The 16,281-nt window shown below is 38.6% G+C and overlaps 1 protein-coding gene and 1 non-coding gene across 2 annotated transcripts in view; both read right to left on the bottom strand.

Annotated features, from left to right (window-relative positions):
- Positions 1–10,762: 10,762 nt before the first annotated feature.
- Nkain3 (sodium/potassium transporting ATPase interacting 3) overlaps positions 10,763–16,281 on the bottom strand; it is a 319,499-nt gene continuing 313,980 nt past the window's right edge. The window contains exon 6 of the mRNA XM_076835763.1: positions 10,763–10,957. Coding sequence (XP_076691878.1) covers positions 10,763–10,957 — 195 coding nt within the window. The remainder of the gene's footprint in view (positions 10,958–16,281) is intronic.
- On the bottom strand, positions 15,386–15,489 carry LOC143382457 (U6 spliceosomal RNA). The gene has a single exon (XR_013089002.1). It is a non-coding gene; the product is annotated as a U6 spliceosomal RNA (small nuclear RNA).

The raw sequence follows: 16,281 nt of genomic DNA on the forward strand, positions 1-16,281 counted from the left end.
TACTTCAGATCCTTTGAAATCATCCTACAAGTTTTTAAAACAGTGTAGATATTTTTAAGTCTCTGATAAGCTGAAAAATTATTTCACACACTTTTTCTAAGGTCAAATAACACAATAACAGTTTTCAACTTAAATTAGCAGAGCAATTTTACGTTTCTAATAAGTTAATCCTTTCTTTCAATTTTGTAAAATAAATTGAAGTGAGGATGGACATTAAAATCTTTTTTCTATTATAGTTAAAAGAATCTAAATTACTTGGTTCCTGTTTACTAGTCTCTACCCAGGGCCAAAGGAGCTAACAAATAACACATGCAGATCGTTGGTGTAATTAAAAAATACCGATTGATCCTAATTTTAAGGGGAAATAACCACATTAAACAAGTTTTGAACTTAGAATAGACTTTAGAACATTAATATAACAAGGGTATTTTTAAAAATTGAATTCAGAGCCTCCTTCTGTTTTTTCCCTTGGCATATTTTCACACAATTGCAAATACAATTTATGTGTCACTTCTTTTGTTTCACTGAATCAAAAGCATGTTCCCTTGTGGCTGTTTGGCCATCCTAGTAGACAGGATCTTTGCCCTTTGGGAGGGTTGGATGGCTGAGATATTAAGGATTGGTCAGTGTAAGAGGCAGATGAAGACTCAGTCAAGGGAGGAGTTCTACTTTCCAAAGTCCAAAGGGAGGTAGTGAGGCACATCCAAGCCAAAGTACACAAGTAGAATCAGAAAATACAAGAACAAAAGGACCAGAACAAGCCAGTAACTGGACAATGGAACCAAATATTCAGGACTGAATCAAAGAAAGCTTCAAGTGTGAGAACAGGTTTCAACAAGCCAGCACAGTTCAGGCTGAGGGCTACAGTATCCAGAGTGGTCACAGATCACATACGGGGTTCAGGAGGGTGACAAGTGCATGTCTGTCTCTCTGGTAGTAAGGATCACACTAATTTATTTTCTGTGACTTCAAGACATCCCATCTATAAAAGATGCTAGCATTTATCCACGTCAGGTATGTAGGCTGGTTATCTGAAAGCCAGCCTAGGTTGAGACTTCAAATCTCAGTTTGTGGGCTCCCTGTAGGGATCTCCCAGGATAGAATTGGTCTGGGCCATCAGCTACTGTGCGTGCACTCCAAGCCTCCTCTCTTCTGTGTTAGCTTTGGTCACCCTCCCAGAGGGTGTGTGGTACTCAGGGTGTATTTTCCTTTTCTTACACAGCCTCCTGGGATATGTGGGTCTCTGCCTCATTTTGGGATTCATTGCAGGCTGTACAACATCAGGCTCTAGCTCCAGCCTTGGGCTCATCCTTGTGGTCAGTGGCAGGAGCAGAAAGTCCCCACATGTGAAGAAGACCATCCAGCCCAGCGTTCACTGGACATGTTTAAGTGGGAAGAGGCTATTTTTGCCTTATGCTTAAGCTATGATTTGCAATACAGCTTTAAAGAGTACTAAAGTGATAACTGTATTTTAATCCTTTCCTGTGTGTATAGAAAGTTTGAAGAACTAAGTTTCCTCAGACCTCCTAATTTCTGCAAAAATAAACCACACAAAGGTCTTTGCTTCCCCTTTTCATGGGTTTTTGCTTAAAGTCATTCTGAGGATGAGGTCGGCTGCAGTGGTCTGAAGTTGTTTTGGGCCAAGAACTCACTGCCCACTTCAGAATGCACCCGGTACACTTTCAAATGTTCCCCTGACCTGGTAAGAGCCTCTTTGCATGTACCTATGAAAGCTCCATATGATGTTTACCCAGTTCTTGCCACAGGAAGTGGTTCCAGGCCCAGATTGAGGGACTATTAATCCTTTGGGATGTCAGGCAGTGTTTCAGAAGCTTTTAATGTGTAACAACCCCCCACCCCCCAATTCAGTGAATTAGAATGACCACTTTATTTAATTTCTGCTGCTGTGGGTCTGCTGGGCAGGCCTTGTGGTTTGGATGAGGAGACAGACACAGATCCTCTCACAGTAAGTATGTGAAGTGCTGAGTGCATCAAGAGGATCAATTCATTCTACATCTAGGAACTATCTTTGTTCAGGCTTGGGACCATTTAGATAGTGTGGTCCCCTCACAATGTTGAGAAATGTTATGGTTTGTATCTACAGTGTCTCCCAAATGTTCAAGTATTGCACTGACCTGGTGCAGCAAAAGTCAGGGTTTTGGGGAAGTAATTGGATCATAAGGGTTCTGACTTTGTCAATGGATTAATTCATTGATGGATTCATAACTGGATGTACTATTAGGAGGTGATAGAAGCTGTAGGAGATGGGTCCTAAAGAGAGGAAATAAGTCACTTAGGGGCATGCCCTGGAAGAGTTTATCTTGTTCTTGGTCATTGCTTCTCTCTCTGCTTCTTGGCTGCCATGAGGTAAGCATCTTTGCTTCGCCAGGTGCTCCCTGCCATGAGCTTCGGCCTCACCACAGGCTCATAGCAATGAGGCCAAGTAACCATAGATTGAAACCATGAGCCAAAATCATCTTTCCTCCTATAAGTTGTTGTTTTCAGGTATTGTGTCACAGTAATGAAAAGCTGACTAACAAAAGATAAGAGGTGATAAAACTTGTCAGTCTAGCTATGGACTTGCCAGTCTGAATGTTGACAATCTGCCCATCAGCTACTGTTTTAAAATTTAAATTCTACTTTTTATTCAGGTAAAAGAAAGCCTGACAAGAGACAAAGCAATTTTAAAAGGCACTTTATTCTTCTCAGTTCCTAAGAGGAACTTGGGAGCATGGGATGCTACCCACACAGGTCACAGGAAGGACACCAAGTGGGCTATTGGCAGAGTGATGGGAACTTGAAAGGAAGAACCTTTATTGTGGCTTTTGTGGGAAGAATTGGGTGAGGCAGACTAAGCAGGTTAAGCGGGTTGAGCATTGCCTAGTCTGCATAACCAGTTGTTGGTGCCTGGCTCTGGGAGATTAGATGAAGGGAATGATGTCCCTCTGTGTATGCTAATAACAGGGACAGTGAGAGTGGTCTCTGAACTGGTTCCTTTGCTTATGGATGGCACACTTGCTTTCAGGACCCAGAGAGTTTGTTATCTCTAAGAGTTAGCTAGCCTTGGAAGGGGCAGTCCCTTCCTGGTCAGAAAGATCAGAAATATCAAAAGCATCTGATCTAGAAGCTAGAATACAAGCAGCAAATTCAGTTGCCTGTGCCTTCTAAGCCCAAACCAGGTGGTTATGAGGCATGTTCTGATCTGAAATGCCCCCCAGGAGGTTTTAACTTGGATTTATCTTCCTAAGACCTTCCCTTATAGTTATGAGACTTGTGTGTCCCCCCTCAAAAAATGGGAGATATCATCCCTTGGAGTGCAACTGTTGATCCCCCTCTCCTGCTATTCATCAGTAAAACCCATTCCTCCATGAACAGTCAAACTAGACAATGTCTCATGGCCGCCTTCATTTTATTGTTCCTTAATCATAGGTCAAAAGCCTAACAGAGCTTTTCGAATTCGTACCTAGAGTAATCGCCATCTCATTAAGCACACGTGCACCTCCACTGCTAATGGTAGGAATGGAAGGGCACGTCCATTTCACAGGAACTGTGGCTTTGCCTGACTACCTCCTCACTTCCTCTGATGGTATACATACCTGCCTGCTGGTCACTGTCTGTATAGGGTCACTTAGAGGGATCACCTAGATGCCTCCGACACAGTAGGGATTGGACTTCAGTCTTGCTTTTTAATTCAGCAATTTCCTTAGGTATTGCAGCATCTGCTAGATGCTATTTTCAGTGTTAAGTGACACCTTCTTCTGGTTCCTTTTAAGGTTTCTGGAAGATGAAGCCTGACCAGGATGGGCAGTTTCTGACTATAATAAATCACTCAGTGTTGACATTTTTGTGCTCACCTCACCCTTCATCTTTTGGATAATTTCTTTAGAATCTCCAAAATGGAATTACTGGGAAACTTGGTTCTTAATTCAATTGTCAAATTGCTTTCCATGAGGATCACAGTAGTGGACAGTGTTATCTGGTAAGGCATTATTGCACTAATTTCACCAAAACCTTGGTAGTCTTGACTATCATATTTGAATGCTGGTATGATCTAAAGGTCTGTCTTCCTCTTTTTTGTATTCCACCATGAACAGCCAAAACAGACAATGTCTCATGGCCACCTTCATTTTATTGTTTATTGTTCCTTCATCATAGGTCAAAAGCCTAACAGAGCTTTTCAGAAATCCTTCTCTCACAGTGCTGATATTGGGAAGTGGGTTTTTGGAAGGTGATTTTGGTGGAGCCCTCAAGAATGGAATTAGTGCCCTTATAAAAGAGGATGAGTTCTACCCTTGGCCCTTTCTGCTATGTGAGTTTGAAACCTCTCCAGTCACCAAATCTGCTGGTGCCTTTATTTTGGATCTTCTGGTCTTCAGAACTGTGAGCAATAAGTCTCTGTTGTTATAAGCCACCTAGTTTAAGTCCAAATCAACTCAGACTTTCATTTTATACTAGTAAATGACATATCGATGCTTCTTTCATTTCTTTCATTATTTGTGATATTGAATGAGCTCAATATTTGTTTATCTATGGATGAAACTATCCATTCCTTTTGCTTTTTATTGTTTTTTTCTTACTTGGGATGTAATTATTTTTTTAAAAAAAAAAATATATATATATATATATATATATTTTAATTTTTGGTGGACCATTACTTAATTTTATGTGGTGCTGAGAATCAAACCCAGTGCCTCACACATGCTAGGCAAGTGCTCTACCTCTGAGCCATAACCCCAACCCCGTATGTCATTCTTTACATAATATTGTTAACCAATGTTTGTTACCTATTGAAATATTTTTGTTACATCTTCCTTAACTATGCAATCTTTTCTCTCTTTGATATAAAGGAATTTGCATCATGGGTTAAACAATTTAGATTATTTTTCCTTCAATGTTTGTTTCATTTATCCCTTTCATTAAACTTAGAAGAAAGTCCATTCCTCTTTTTATTTCTGTTTTCTAATTTTTTTCTATTGATTTTCTAAGGAATACTCTTTTTAAATTTTGTAATCCAACCAATACTGATACTGGAGTATTAAAGTGATGTTAGTGGCTAAATTTGTTCCATATTTACAGTTTTTCTAGAATAATCTTCTCCTTCCCCAATATTTCATAATGCTTTCTATAGAATACATGAAATTATGTTACTGTTATGTTTTCTATTATCAATTTTGTTTCCTTAGTTTCTGCCTATTCTCATTCCAATACTTTTAGTTTAATTACAATATCTTTGAAATGTATTTTAATATGGATTTATTTTATTTTTTTTAGTTTTCTTTTAAAGAGATCATTTTGATATCCTTTTCTATTTACATGTTAAGGTAGATTGGGGGATTATTTTCTCAAATCTCTCTTTCCCCAGACATTGATTTTTTTGGATTATAATAAGCCTATATATTAATTTGAGAAAAACTCACACCCTTAAATTTAGCTTTTTTGATATAGCAATATACAATGTATCTTTATATTTTCTAATTTAGTTAATTAAAGTCTTGAAAACTTTTTATTTAAAAATAATTTTAATAGTTTCATATACATTTCTCTTTAGTTTAAGTATTTTATCATAGACCTATCATATAACTCGTTAATTTCTCAATGGGATTTTTAAATTTAATTTCTTTAATAGAATGTTTTGAATATACACCTCTTAACTCCATCAAAATGAGATCTCTTTAGAAATTTTTAATGAGTTTTATTTTGGGAAGTGGGAGTAGAGAGCTGGCTTCCCAGCATTCTACTGATTTCCGTCTGTGAATTTTATACCTGTTCTTTTTATTAAGCCATTTATTAATTCCAGAAACTTTTTAATTGATTCCTAAGGGCTCATTATATTTTGCTTATCATATATCCATATACATAAGTATATAATGATATTCATACATAAATGCAATATATTAGACTTATTAATTCATATTTTGTACATATGTGCATTTTTGTATTCTATTTGATGTTTTTTTCCCAGAAATAAAGAACTGAATGTGCACATTAATTAAGAGAGGTTGAATCAGTCTGACACCTAACAGGTACAATTAAAATGGCGTGGTTAAGCTTTGCAGATTCTGGCTTTACATTTCAAGTGGTGATAGAGTAATTACAGTATGTAATTTTCTGGACCTCATTCTCCCAGCTATTTAGAGGTAGGATCAGTTGTGTGTGGATTATTGCTGCTCTCCTACTACAATTAAGCTTTTACCTTTTCTTTGTTTTCAAACAGAAAGGTCTGAAAAAACAAGTAGTGCCTTCTGGGCATCATGGAAACCACAAAAATTGGGCCCTTGTGTTGAGCTATACCCCTAAGAAAGAACTGATGCCAAGCTAATGAGAGTGTGACAAGGTATTACCAGCACTGGTCTCTTCACTTCTAATTATGGTCTCCAGAATGCTATGAACCTTGCCAGGATTCTGACTTGAGTCATTTGAATAGGTTTTCATTCCAAAGCCTAGCAGCTAATTTGGGATTTTTATTTTTTTCTCTGTAAGATTTCTTGAGCCATTCTGACATATAATTCATTTACTTTACTTTTTAAAATTAAAGTTCTTGAAAAACTTTTTATTTGAAATTAATTTCATTTTTAAGAAAAATTCACATATTGCACAAAGAATTCCTTTATACTCTTCATTCACAATACCCAAATATTAACATTTTACGCACTGTCATCATTATTATTATTTATCTATATGTTTGTGTCTGTATGTATATGCATGACCACACACACACACACACACACACACACACACACACACGTATTCTTTTTCTTACCCATTTGAGGTTGATTGCAGATGTATTGCCTTTTCCTTCTAAATACTTCAATGCATATTTCCCAAAACAAATAACTTTTTTTATATGAAAACTGTATCATTGTCAACATCAACAGACCTTATTAAAATTTGATCAATCATTCCACTATTGTTTTGTAGCTTTGTAAAGCAAATGAAAAACAATGTTATTGGGTCCAGGATTCATTCCAGAATCACAAGTTGCATTTAATTATCATGTCTCCTTGGTCCCTCTTAATCAGTTCCTCAGCCTTTGTCTTTTGTGTCCATAACATTTGTGAAAGTTTGTGAAAACTTTCTCTTAATTCTAAATCTGCAACTAATTCTAATTCTAAAGGCATGACCTTTAACTTATAATTAGTTCTGATTAGTTTTATTTTTCCATGTCTAACCTGAAGACATTAACCCCCCACTTATGATCAATGATCTCAAACCTAAGGTTGGAAACAAGGGAAGGGAATTTGTTATTTGCTGGGCACCTGCAGAGCCCCGTGTAAAGGAGCTGGTAAACATCCCATTTAATTAGCACATCCTCCTGCAAAATGTTATTATTATTATTATTATTATTATTATTATTATTATTACTGTTGCAAATGAAGTAAAGGATGCTCAGTAATTGTGACCTGCCTAAAGGCAGGTAGTTGACTCTATATGGACTTCGACTTCGGAGAAACTTCTAGCCTTCTGTGGATCACAGATTCTTTCTACCTTTTCGCCACTGGACTATGGTTAGCTCCTGAGAGGGAAGGACTGTAAGTTATTTATAATTCCTATGCCTAACTCAAAGCCTGGAACTTGAACTTTATTTATTTATTTATTTGGTACCAGGGATTAAACTGAGGGCACTCAACACTGAGTCATATCCCCAGCCCTATTTTGTATTTTATTTAGAGACAGGGTCTCACTGAGTTTAGTGCATCGCTTTTGCTGAGGATGGCTTTGAACTCCCGATTCTCCTGCCTCAGCCTCCTGAGCTGCTGGATTACAGGTGTGTGCCACCACCCCCACGGAACTTTATTTCTTGAATGAAAGCATTTGAGTGTACACTCTAAAAGGAGTACAAAATGCAATCTGTGCTCTCATGTGCATAAGATCCATATCCACTGCTCCAGACTAGAGCTGTCCCTTTGCCTTGTGCAGGTGGGAATTGCAGCATCACCCACTATACCATGACTCTAGGGGTCCCTCTCCAATGTGATCACTGGCCTGGTGCCCTGACACTGTTTGGATTTTGATATACAAAACATTAATTTTTTTCTACCTTACAAACCAGAAAGAAGTGACGTAAAGCACATGGGTTTTGAGGGACATTCACACTATAGCAATCCTCTATCCACAAGTTCATGTGACTGGTGATTCTGGTGACCACAGAATCCAACCACTTGTAACACTGTTGTCACCACTGCTAGGGTGGAAGCCACCCTTATCACTCACCTGGAGTAGTGCCACAGCCTCTTCACCTGCCAGCTATTTCTGTTCTTGTCTGTCTGTAGCTCTTTCTCAACAAAGGAGTCAGAGTGATCCTTCAAACACCTGGGTGCTGTCAGATTAATCCCCTGCTCTGAATTCGCCTATGAACCCACCCTCCAAGCATGCTTCCACGTCCATGCCTGGCACTTGCTGCTCCCTCGGCCACCAGTCCCCTTCCCCAGCCTGTCTCTTGCACACCTTCTTTCCTGCCTTTACCTAAATATCACCTTCTCTGGGAGGCCTTTGCTGAGCACTCTACATAAAGCACAGCTCTTGACTTGGCAACTGACGCTCTCCTTCCCTTGTTTCATGTGTCTCCGCAGCATATAAACCCATCTGGCAACATTTTATTTACTTGCTCCTGTAATTATTTTCTGCCTCTTTATCTAGAATGCAATTTACATGAAGACAAGGATTTTATTTTGTCTTATATCATTGCCTGCGTGTGACTGGTGCTGCATAAATAACTAATGAAGAGCTGTATATTCAATGTCAGAGAAACTCCTGACTGGGCTGAAAGTGAATGAACACCTAAGTTCATGAGCACTGTACTTGAGGGCTGAATTACAGTATTTTTTTAAAAAGGAAATTTTGACTATACTTAGCTTTTGTTTTATGTACTCACTTTTCAACTTACATGCCCAGAATAGGATTTAACCCCACTGTGGAAAATGGTGTCCACATGGCCTTTTTCATAATGTAAGTGACAATAACCCAGTGACCTGAAAGACTTTAAGTCCTCTGATCAAGCACTGAGGTTAATGACCCCCAAACATACTGAAAATATCTACTACATTCAAAGTCTCAATGTTAATAATTCTATGAAAATAGCATGAGGCTTTCTTGCTTTCAAGTCAAAATCCAACTCAATCCAGTAGCAAATGCAGAGAGAAACCAAAAGTATATTTCCAGAAAGCACTAAATAATATAGGTCTTTGGAAGAAATTTTTATTTTATTTTTGAAAAGATTATAGAAGGGACTAGGGTTGTAGCTCAGCAGCAGAGTGCTTGCCTAGTATATGCAGGGCCCTGGGTTCAACCCTCAGCACCACATAAAAGTAAATAAATAAAATAAAGATATTGTGTCCAACTACAACTAACAAATAAATATTAAAAAAAAGATTATAGAGGAGGGGCAATTGCATCATCAAAAATATCCTAAGATTTCCTAATGTACTCTGTAAATATCACTTCTTCTTTTTTTCTTCTTCTTCTTCTCTTCCTCCATCTCTTCTGTTTCATTTTCTATTGCCTTCTCCTCTTCCTTCAACTTTTCATCTCCTCTCCATACCCCTTCTTTGTTTTTTTTAAAAAGCCCACTTATTCAGTAAACTGAAAATTATTAACAGCTATAAGTAAACACTTCACATTATATCTCCTTTTCCCATGATAAAGTAAAAACGAATAAGAGGATGCAAATCTCTGATGTTTGGTGAATTATCTCAAATGACTTATTCACAGATATTGGAACCCATGGCTAAAGAGTTAAAAGTAAGACCTCTTCTTACCCATGATGTTGCACTACCACCAAGGTGACCCTCAGGTGAATTATAAGCTCCAAATACTATTACCTTGTGTTTCTTTTTATTTTTTAATTTAAAAATTCCCAGAATTTTTTTTCTGGTTAACTTTCTATTCATATCCACTACCATGGATTATAATAATAATAATAATAATAATAATAATAATACCCTAGTTTGTGTTTATTGACCCAAAACTCTTCTATTAACTCTTGCCTGTTTATTATCCTTTCTCCATCCAACAATTTGAAAATTCAATTTGGACCTTAATTTCTGGAAACATTAATTTCTGGAGATTATTGAAAACAAATGGTTCTTTCTTGTTTTTCAAAGGGGGAAATTTTTAAGTTTTCTTAATAAAAAAATTTCAGTTAGTGGATCTGTTGCCTACCTAGCTAGTCTGCAGAAGACAGTTTCTAGCAACTTTACATCACTTTTACTTTTATTTTTTACTTTGTTTACACACAGGTCAAGCTGAATATCCTGTTAAGTAGAAGGTGTAGGCCACTGGTTCTCAAACTTGAGAGTGCCTCAGAATCTCCTGGAGGTGCTGTTGATGCACAGGCTGGGGACCAGCCCCAGAGTTTCTGAACCAGTGGGTGTGAGGAGAGGCCCGGGACTCTGCATTTCTAACAAGTTCCCAGGTGATACTCACTGATGTTGCTGAACTGAACCACTGTTGGGAATGTTCTTTGGTTTATTTTAGACTCATTTTCTTTTTTTAATCCTTTTTTTCCCAGCTTTATTAGTATTGACAAGAAGGAGTCATGTATATTCAAGGTGAACAACTTGATGTTCTGATATATGTATGTGTTATGCAATGACGGTTCCCTCCTTAAAGTTCCTATGTCACTCCAGTCTCCTTTCTTTTCTGCTTCTCCATGCTCTCCACCTACCTTTCCCTCTCCCTCTTTCACTTCCCCAGGCTTCTTTCTAATACAGATCTTCATGAACTTTCTAATACAGATCAGTTTAGCTTGTATTCTGCTTTTAGTTCACCAAGAACCCTCACCCCACAACAGAGCCTGAGAAGTGCAAACTAAGTCCTCTTTTCCTTCACAAGCCTGCTGAGCAGCCTCCACTGTGGCTTCCATCTGTTTACAAGATGTGAATCGTTGTCCTCTGCCGTCTCCACTCTTAGCCTCCTTAATATCCCCAGGTCTTGCCGTGTAGTCATTTGGAATAAACTCCTAGAGTATAGAGGGCAAGAAATAGCTACTTAGAAATATCTATTTCCCAGGATTAAGCATGCAACAGGATGTGCCTCTGCCATGCCCATCTAATTGTGGTTTATTTGTTTAATATTAAAATGATCTCAGATCTGCATAAGCCATATGCTTTTCCTCCAGATTTCCTGAGCCCTGATGCATTAAGCATCTGTAAAGCCATTTCACTTTATGTCATTAAGGATGGGAATGTGCTAATGTAAATACCAATTGGAAAGCTTGAGTAGTTTTTCACATTTTTTCAATCATACTGTTTGCTGTATTATTATTATGGATTAGTCTACTTTAGGTACAATTTCACAGTATGATCAAAGTCTTACTCTAATATTTAGATCCCAAATGACAAATTTAATGGCCTTAGTTAACACCCCCAAAGATGTAGGCTTAATTTTATGGTTCACCTACTCTTGCTGTTTACTTTTCTGAGCTGTAGCCAAGCTGAAGAAACTGTAAGAAAGCAGAGTATGATTATTTATGAAAGAAAATACCTCCTTCTTCAGTAAAATGAAAATCTAGCTTCTCCTTTCAAGTTGACTCCTGAAAGAAGGGAATCTCCACATGGGGACAGAGGAAAGAGACACTTCATGGCCTCTATTTTTCTCTAAGGTAATGCCTGCATCAAACTGGCTTCCACATCATGCTCCTTTCCTGGGATAGTCTAGCTCAAATGAAGAGCCCATGTCTGTTGTAAGAGCAGAACTTTTAATTCATTAATTACCAACTTGAAATTTCCCGAGTAGGTTGTACAAGGGGAGTCTAAAATGTCTCCTTGATTTACCCTCCCACCTACCCAGTCCTCCTTCCCAGAGGCATCCAGGGTAACTGATTTCTTTTATAACCTTCCTGGGACATTCTATACTTAAATAAACAAGTATATGATCCCGTTCATCCCTGTTCTTGAACATGGGGCACACTGTGTTACTTGCTGGACGTGGCTCTCCCCTTATTCTGACTTGGAAATCTACCAGTGAACAGAGTTCCTCATTTTCTTCTGAAGGTGCAATGACCAGTCACATGGCTGCACCATAATTACTTAGGAGCTTTTCTATAGATAGGCCTTTGCATTGTTTCTAATCTTTTCTCTCCGTGTTTAAATTTTTTAAACTGGGAATTGAACCCAGAGGTACTTAACTACTGAGTCACAACCCTAGCCATTTAAAAAAAAATTTTTTTTTTTTTTTTTAAATTTTGAGTCAGAGTCTTGCTAAATTGCTTGGGGCCTCACTAAGCTGCTAAAGCTGGCTTTGAACTTGTGATCCTCCTGCCTTAGCCTCCCAAGTTGCTGGGATTACAGGCATGTGCCACTGCATCGGGCTCTAATGTTTTCTTGAGAAGATGCTTTGATGAAAACAATGAGTAGCTTTTTATACATATATAAGACAACTTTCCAGAATCAATGCATCTTTAATTAATACGTAGTACCAAATTTACCCTACTCTTCCAATTTATCCACAAGTACTGACTGTACGGAGACAAGAGCTTATAAAAGACTTTGGAATACTGTAAGGCATATGTGAACAACCCAAAGTTCAGAAAGTGTGGCTTATGAGCTATGACTTACTTCCTTTGGGTTTGTGATCAAATAAATGCTTTTTCCCCTGACTCTCAATTGCTCTTACAAGGCAGATCTCAAATGAGGCAGGATATTTGCTTTCTCCTTCCTCGTCTGCCTCATACCCTTCCCCCTCTGTAAGCCAGAGGTAACAGAAAGATGCCTTAGGTAATGGAATTCAAGGAATATAGAGCTACCAAGACTCTTCTGGACTAGAATTTTTCCCCTCTCCATCCTATCCTCAATGCCAATGTCTGGCCCAAACAGAACTCATGCTAGAGGCTGATCACAAGCAGTGAGAAGACCCAGGGGCTGTGGGAAGGTGTAAAGGAGGGGAAGGACAAGTGACAGCAGCACAGGGGATGGTTGGGTGCCTCCTTTCTCTCCCCGTTGACCTATATTGTTTTTGTGGATGTGTAGAAGAATTCAAATTAAGACAGTCACTTATCCTATGAGAACTTCAAGTTTGAGGACCTTTTCTTTGCCCCCAACCCCCTAATTTTCTTAAATATTGGTGAATCCCAGTACGACAAAAAATGCATTAAAATGGAAAAAAATAAAAATAAAACCATCTGTAGTAAAAGATTTTTGTGGCAGAGTTTGTTGTGTGTTCATCATATTCCATTACTTTTCTTTGTTGGCCAGAACTAGATTCTATTGTTCTGCTTTCCTTGCTGGCTGGTGGCAGCAAGGGACTATGCTCTGGCCAGAGGAATGTGGGCAGAGGGACGTGTACCCTTCCCAGAACTGGACCCAACAAAGTGCCTGTGCAGTCACCTCTCTTTCTCTTTCTGCCTTTGCACACACTGGGAAGCAAATGTCTTGGAAGAACCTAGGTGATGGCAAAGCCAGACACGGAATGATTGTGGGTCACTGAATGCTATTTGGAAGAGGGCTCAGGAAAGCTGTTTTGTGCCTTCCTTAAGTGATGTTACTTCCTTCCTTGGATTGGCCTCTGCTGGGGTTGCTGTATCACCTAGTACTTATCCATCATGAAGGCAAGTGTAGGATTCATTCATTAGATAAATTCCACCCCCCCCCCAAAAATAATAATAATCCTGTCTTCAGTTAGTACAGAAGGTCAGGAAATTATTTTAGAAATCTCTTGAAACAAAAACAAAGTTCATGTTTACTCTTAATGCTGGGGTATGCTGTTGAGCACATTAAACTCTATTCTGGTGGCTCCTTAACCCTTGTCACCACCAACCTCAGTGAAGTGAATGAATAGCTGATTGACCCATGGCATGAGGGGGAGAGGAAAAGAGGGAGATCAAGAGGGCTGAGATGGGTAAGGAAAGACAAAGATTTGTAGGGACTTATCAGTATGTCTGGGCCTGTTATCTGCTTTATGTGCATTTTTTCACTTAGAAATCAAAAGGCACAGGTGCCTATTTCCTTTTATAAGGAAATTCCAGATCTGAGAAACTTCACTAAATCAAAATACAAAGAATTAATGAGTGGCAGAACTCAGGACTAAAATAATGTAGAGGGGGGATCCCCAAGGAGTGCAGAAAACTTAGAGATGGGAGAAAGGAAAGGCAGAGTAGGAGGAAAAAAAGGGGGGGGAGTGGGCCAGAGTGGAGCATGGGATGGGTGTCAAATGGCGCCTCTCTCTAGCTATCAACCCCTCTTCCCTCTGAAGATGTTTATTCCGTAACCATGTCTGCAACCAAGAAAATTGCTTTAGCCAGTTTTTATTCCACAGGACTCTGTCCCTTAACGACTTGTCTAATTAAAAAGCTCTAAAAGGATTGCATTAACTGGAGATATCCAGTCTTTTTTCTCATCATCAACATGACAAAGACAGAATCGGGCACCATAAATGCTGATATTTCTGCCCTTGTAAATCCTCATTAAGGTCCTTTAAACACAACCATTGGAGGAGACACATCAGCTTTTGGCTTTTGGGAAAAACACTTTTTGAAAGCAAACTTGATGAAGTCACTTCTACAAAATCTAAAACCACAAATGTCTTTTGTGATTCAATTTCTATTTCCAACATGTTGACTAAAGGCTGATTATGATGTGTCAGAGCGAGCTGAACAAGCATGTTCTTTGTTCTGACATGGTATTGCTGTGTTCTCAATAGCTTGAGATGACAAAGCGGGGAGGAAGGAAATTAAATTTAATCCCTGCTTAAGTAAGGGAAAGAGTTCGGTACCCTTGTTCTTTGCCAACAGTTCTGCTTCTTAAGGATACAATTATTAGTATTTGCTGGTATGTACTGCCCTAAGAAGTGCCAATGAAAGCAGTGCATGCCCTCCAGTGGCTTCCTAATGAGTAAAACCTCAACCTCTCACCCTGGTGTTGAGGACTCCTTAACCACAGAGGGCTTCTTAGAGTTTCCAGAATGTGTCGGCATTTTTGCATCTCATGGCCTTTGCACTGCTCTACTCCCAGAGCAGAAGTTATCTCCAATGTTCTTTGTATCACTGATCCCTCGTTTTTCAGGTCTCAACTCAGGGATTTCTTCTTCAGAGAGGCGTTTTCTGACCACTCTGTTGAAAGCAGTGCGATCCCATTGTCCCAAATCCATTCGTTCTCTACCACATTATTCCATTCGTATTTTTAGGGCACTGAATCATCTTAGGATTTAATTTTAGTGTGTTTATTAGTTTGCTCCAGATTTACTTTTTTGTGTGTGTTTATTACCCATTTACAGTCTATCACATCATTTTTTTTAAAAACCTTTTTCTTTTTCTTTTTGTGGTGCTGAGGATTGAACCCAGGGTCTTGTGCATGTGAGGCAAGCACTCTACCAACTGAGCCATATCTCCAGCTCTAAATCTTTTTTTAAGGGCACTTATTACCATAAGAATTTATTTAAATTTATATTTACTTAAAATAAGGAAGGCTTCACTTATTAGCATGCTATCTTTGAGCAGGTGCCAGGTTAACCTCTGTATTATCTCAATTTTGGGGAATATGCTTCCTAAATCAGCATAGGGATTTATTTCTAATTTGTTTATTAGTTTTCTCCAAGTTACAATGAGAAAACAAAAATATCTAGCTGGTTCCTCAACGCATAACCTTTCAAGGCCCAGAGAATCACTATGTGAGCTTTTTGATTGGATGAGTTGTATTTATTGGGCTCAAGATAAATCCCAGAGCCGAGCGCAGGGTCTGGCATACTATACTTGTTGGAAAGTTGAATAAATAGAAGTGTAGGTGAAATCACTGCTCATGGTGAACTTGGAGGATCTTAGAGGAAGATATAGGTATGGAAGACTAAAAATAGGGTCATCAACATGAAAAATTTTCATGCAGCAGATGAAAGATCAAAAATTGTAAATCAGTGAATTTAGTGGCAATTTCAGGACAGATGCTAGGATATAATTTATATCATTCAAAAACCAGTTACAGTCTTTGAAGTCAATATGAATTATCAAAGAACACCTCAGGTTGGAAAAACGACAGGGGGGTCAGAGTCCTGGGTAGACAAGCCCAGAGCAGCTGTCTGCACTGAGCAGACTCAAGTCACTGGGCAGGTTTGCAGACCATTTAAATGCTCTCCAGGGTTTTTATGCAATTCTTGGGGGGAAGAGCCTGAGTTTCTTGTAGTTGTAAAAGCTTGAGACTTTTGTTTAGGAAATAGAGTACTAACTCATTGGAATCTGAAGAATGTAAGGACATTCAAGATGCATATACTATTCGAGTTTACTATAATATATTCACACTACAGGTTAGGAGTCCCTTATCCAATATGCTTGGGGCCAGAAGTGTTTAAAATTTCAGA

The sequence above is a fragment of the Callospermophilus lateralis genome, chromosome 16 (assembly GCF_048772815.1).
Source record: "Callospermophilus lateralis isolate mCalLat2 chromosome 16, mCalLat2.hap1, whole genome shotgun sequence".
Lineage (NCBI taxonomy): Eukaryota > Metazoa > Chordata > Mammalia > Rodentia > Sciuridae > Callospermophilus > Callospermophilus lateralis.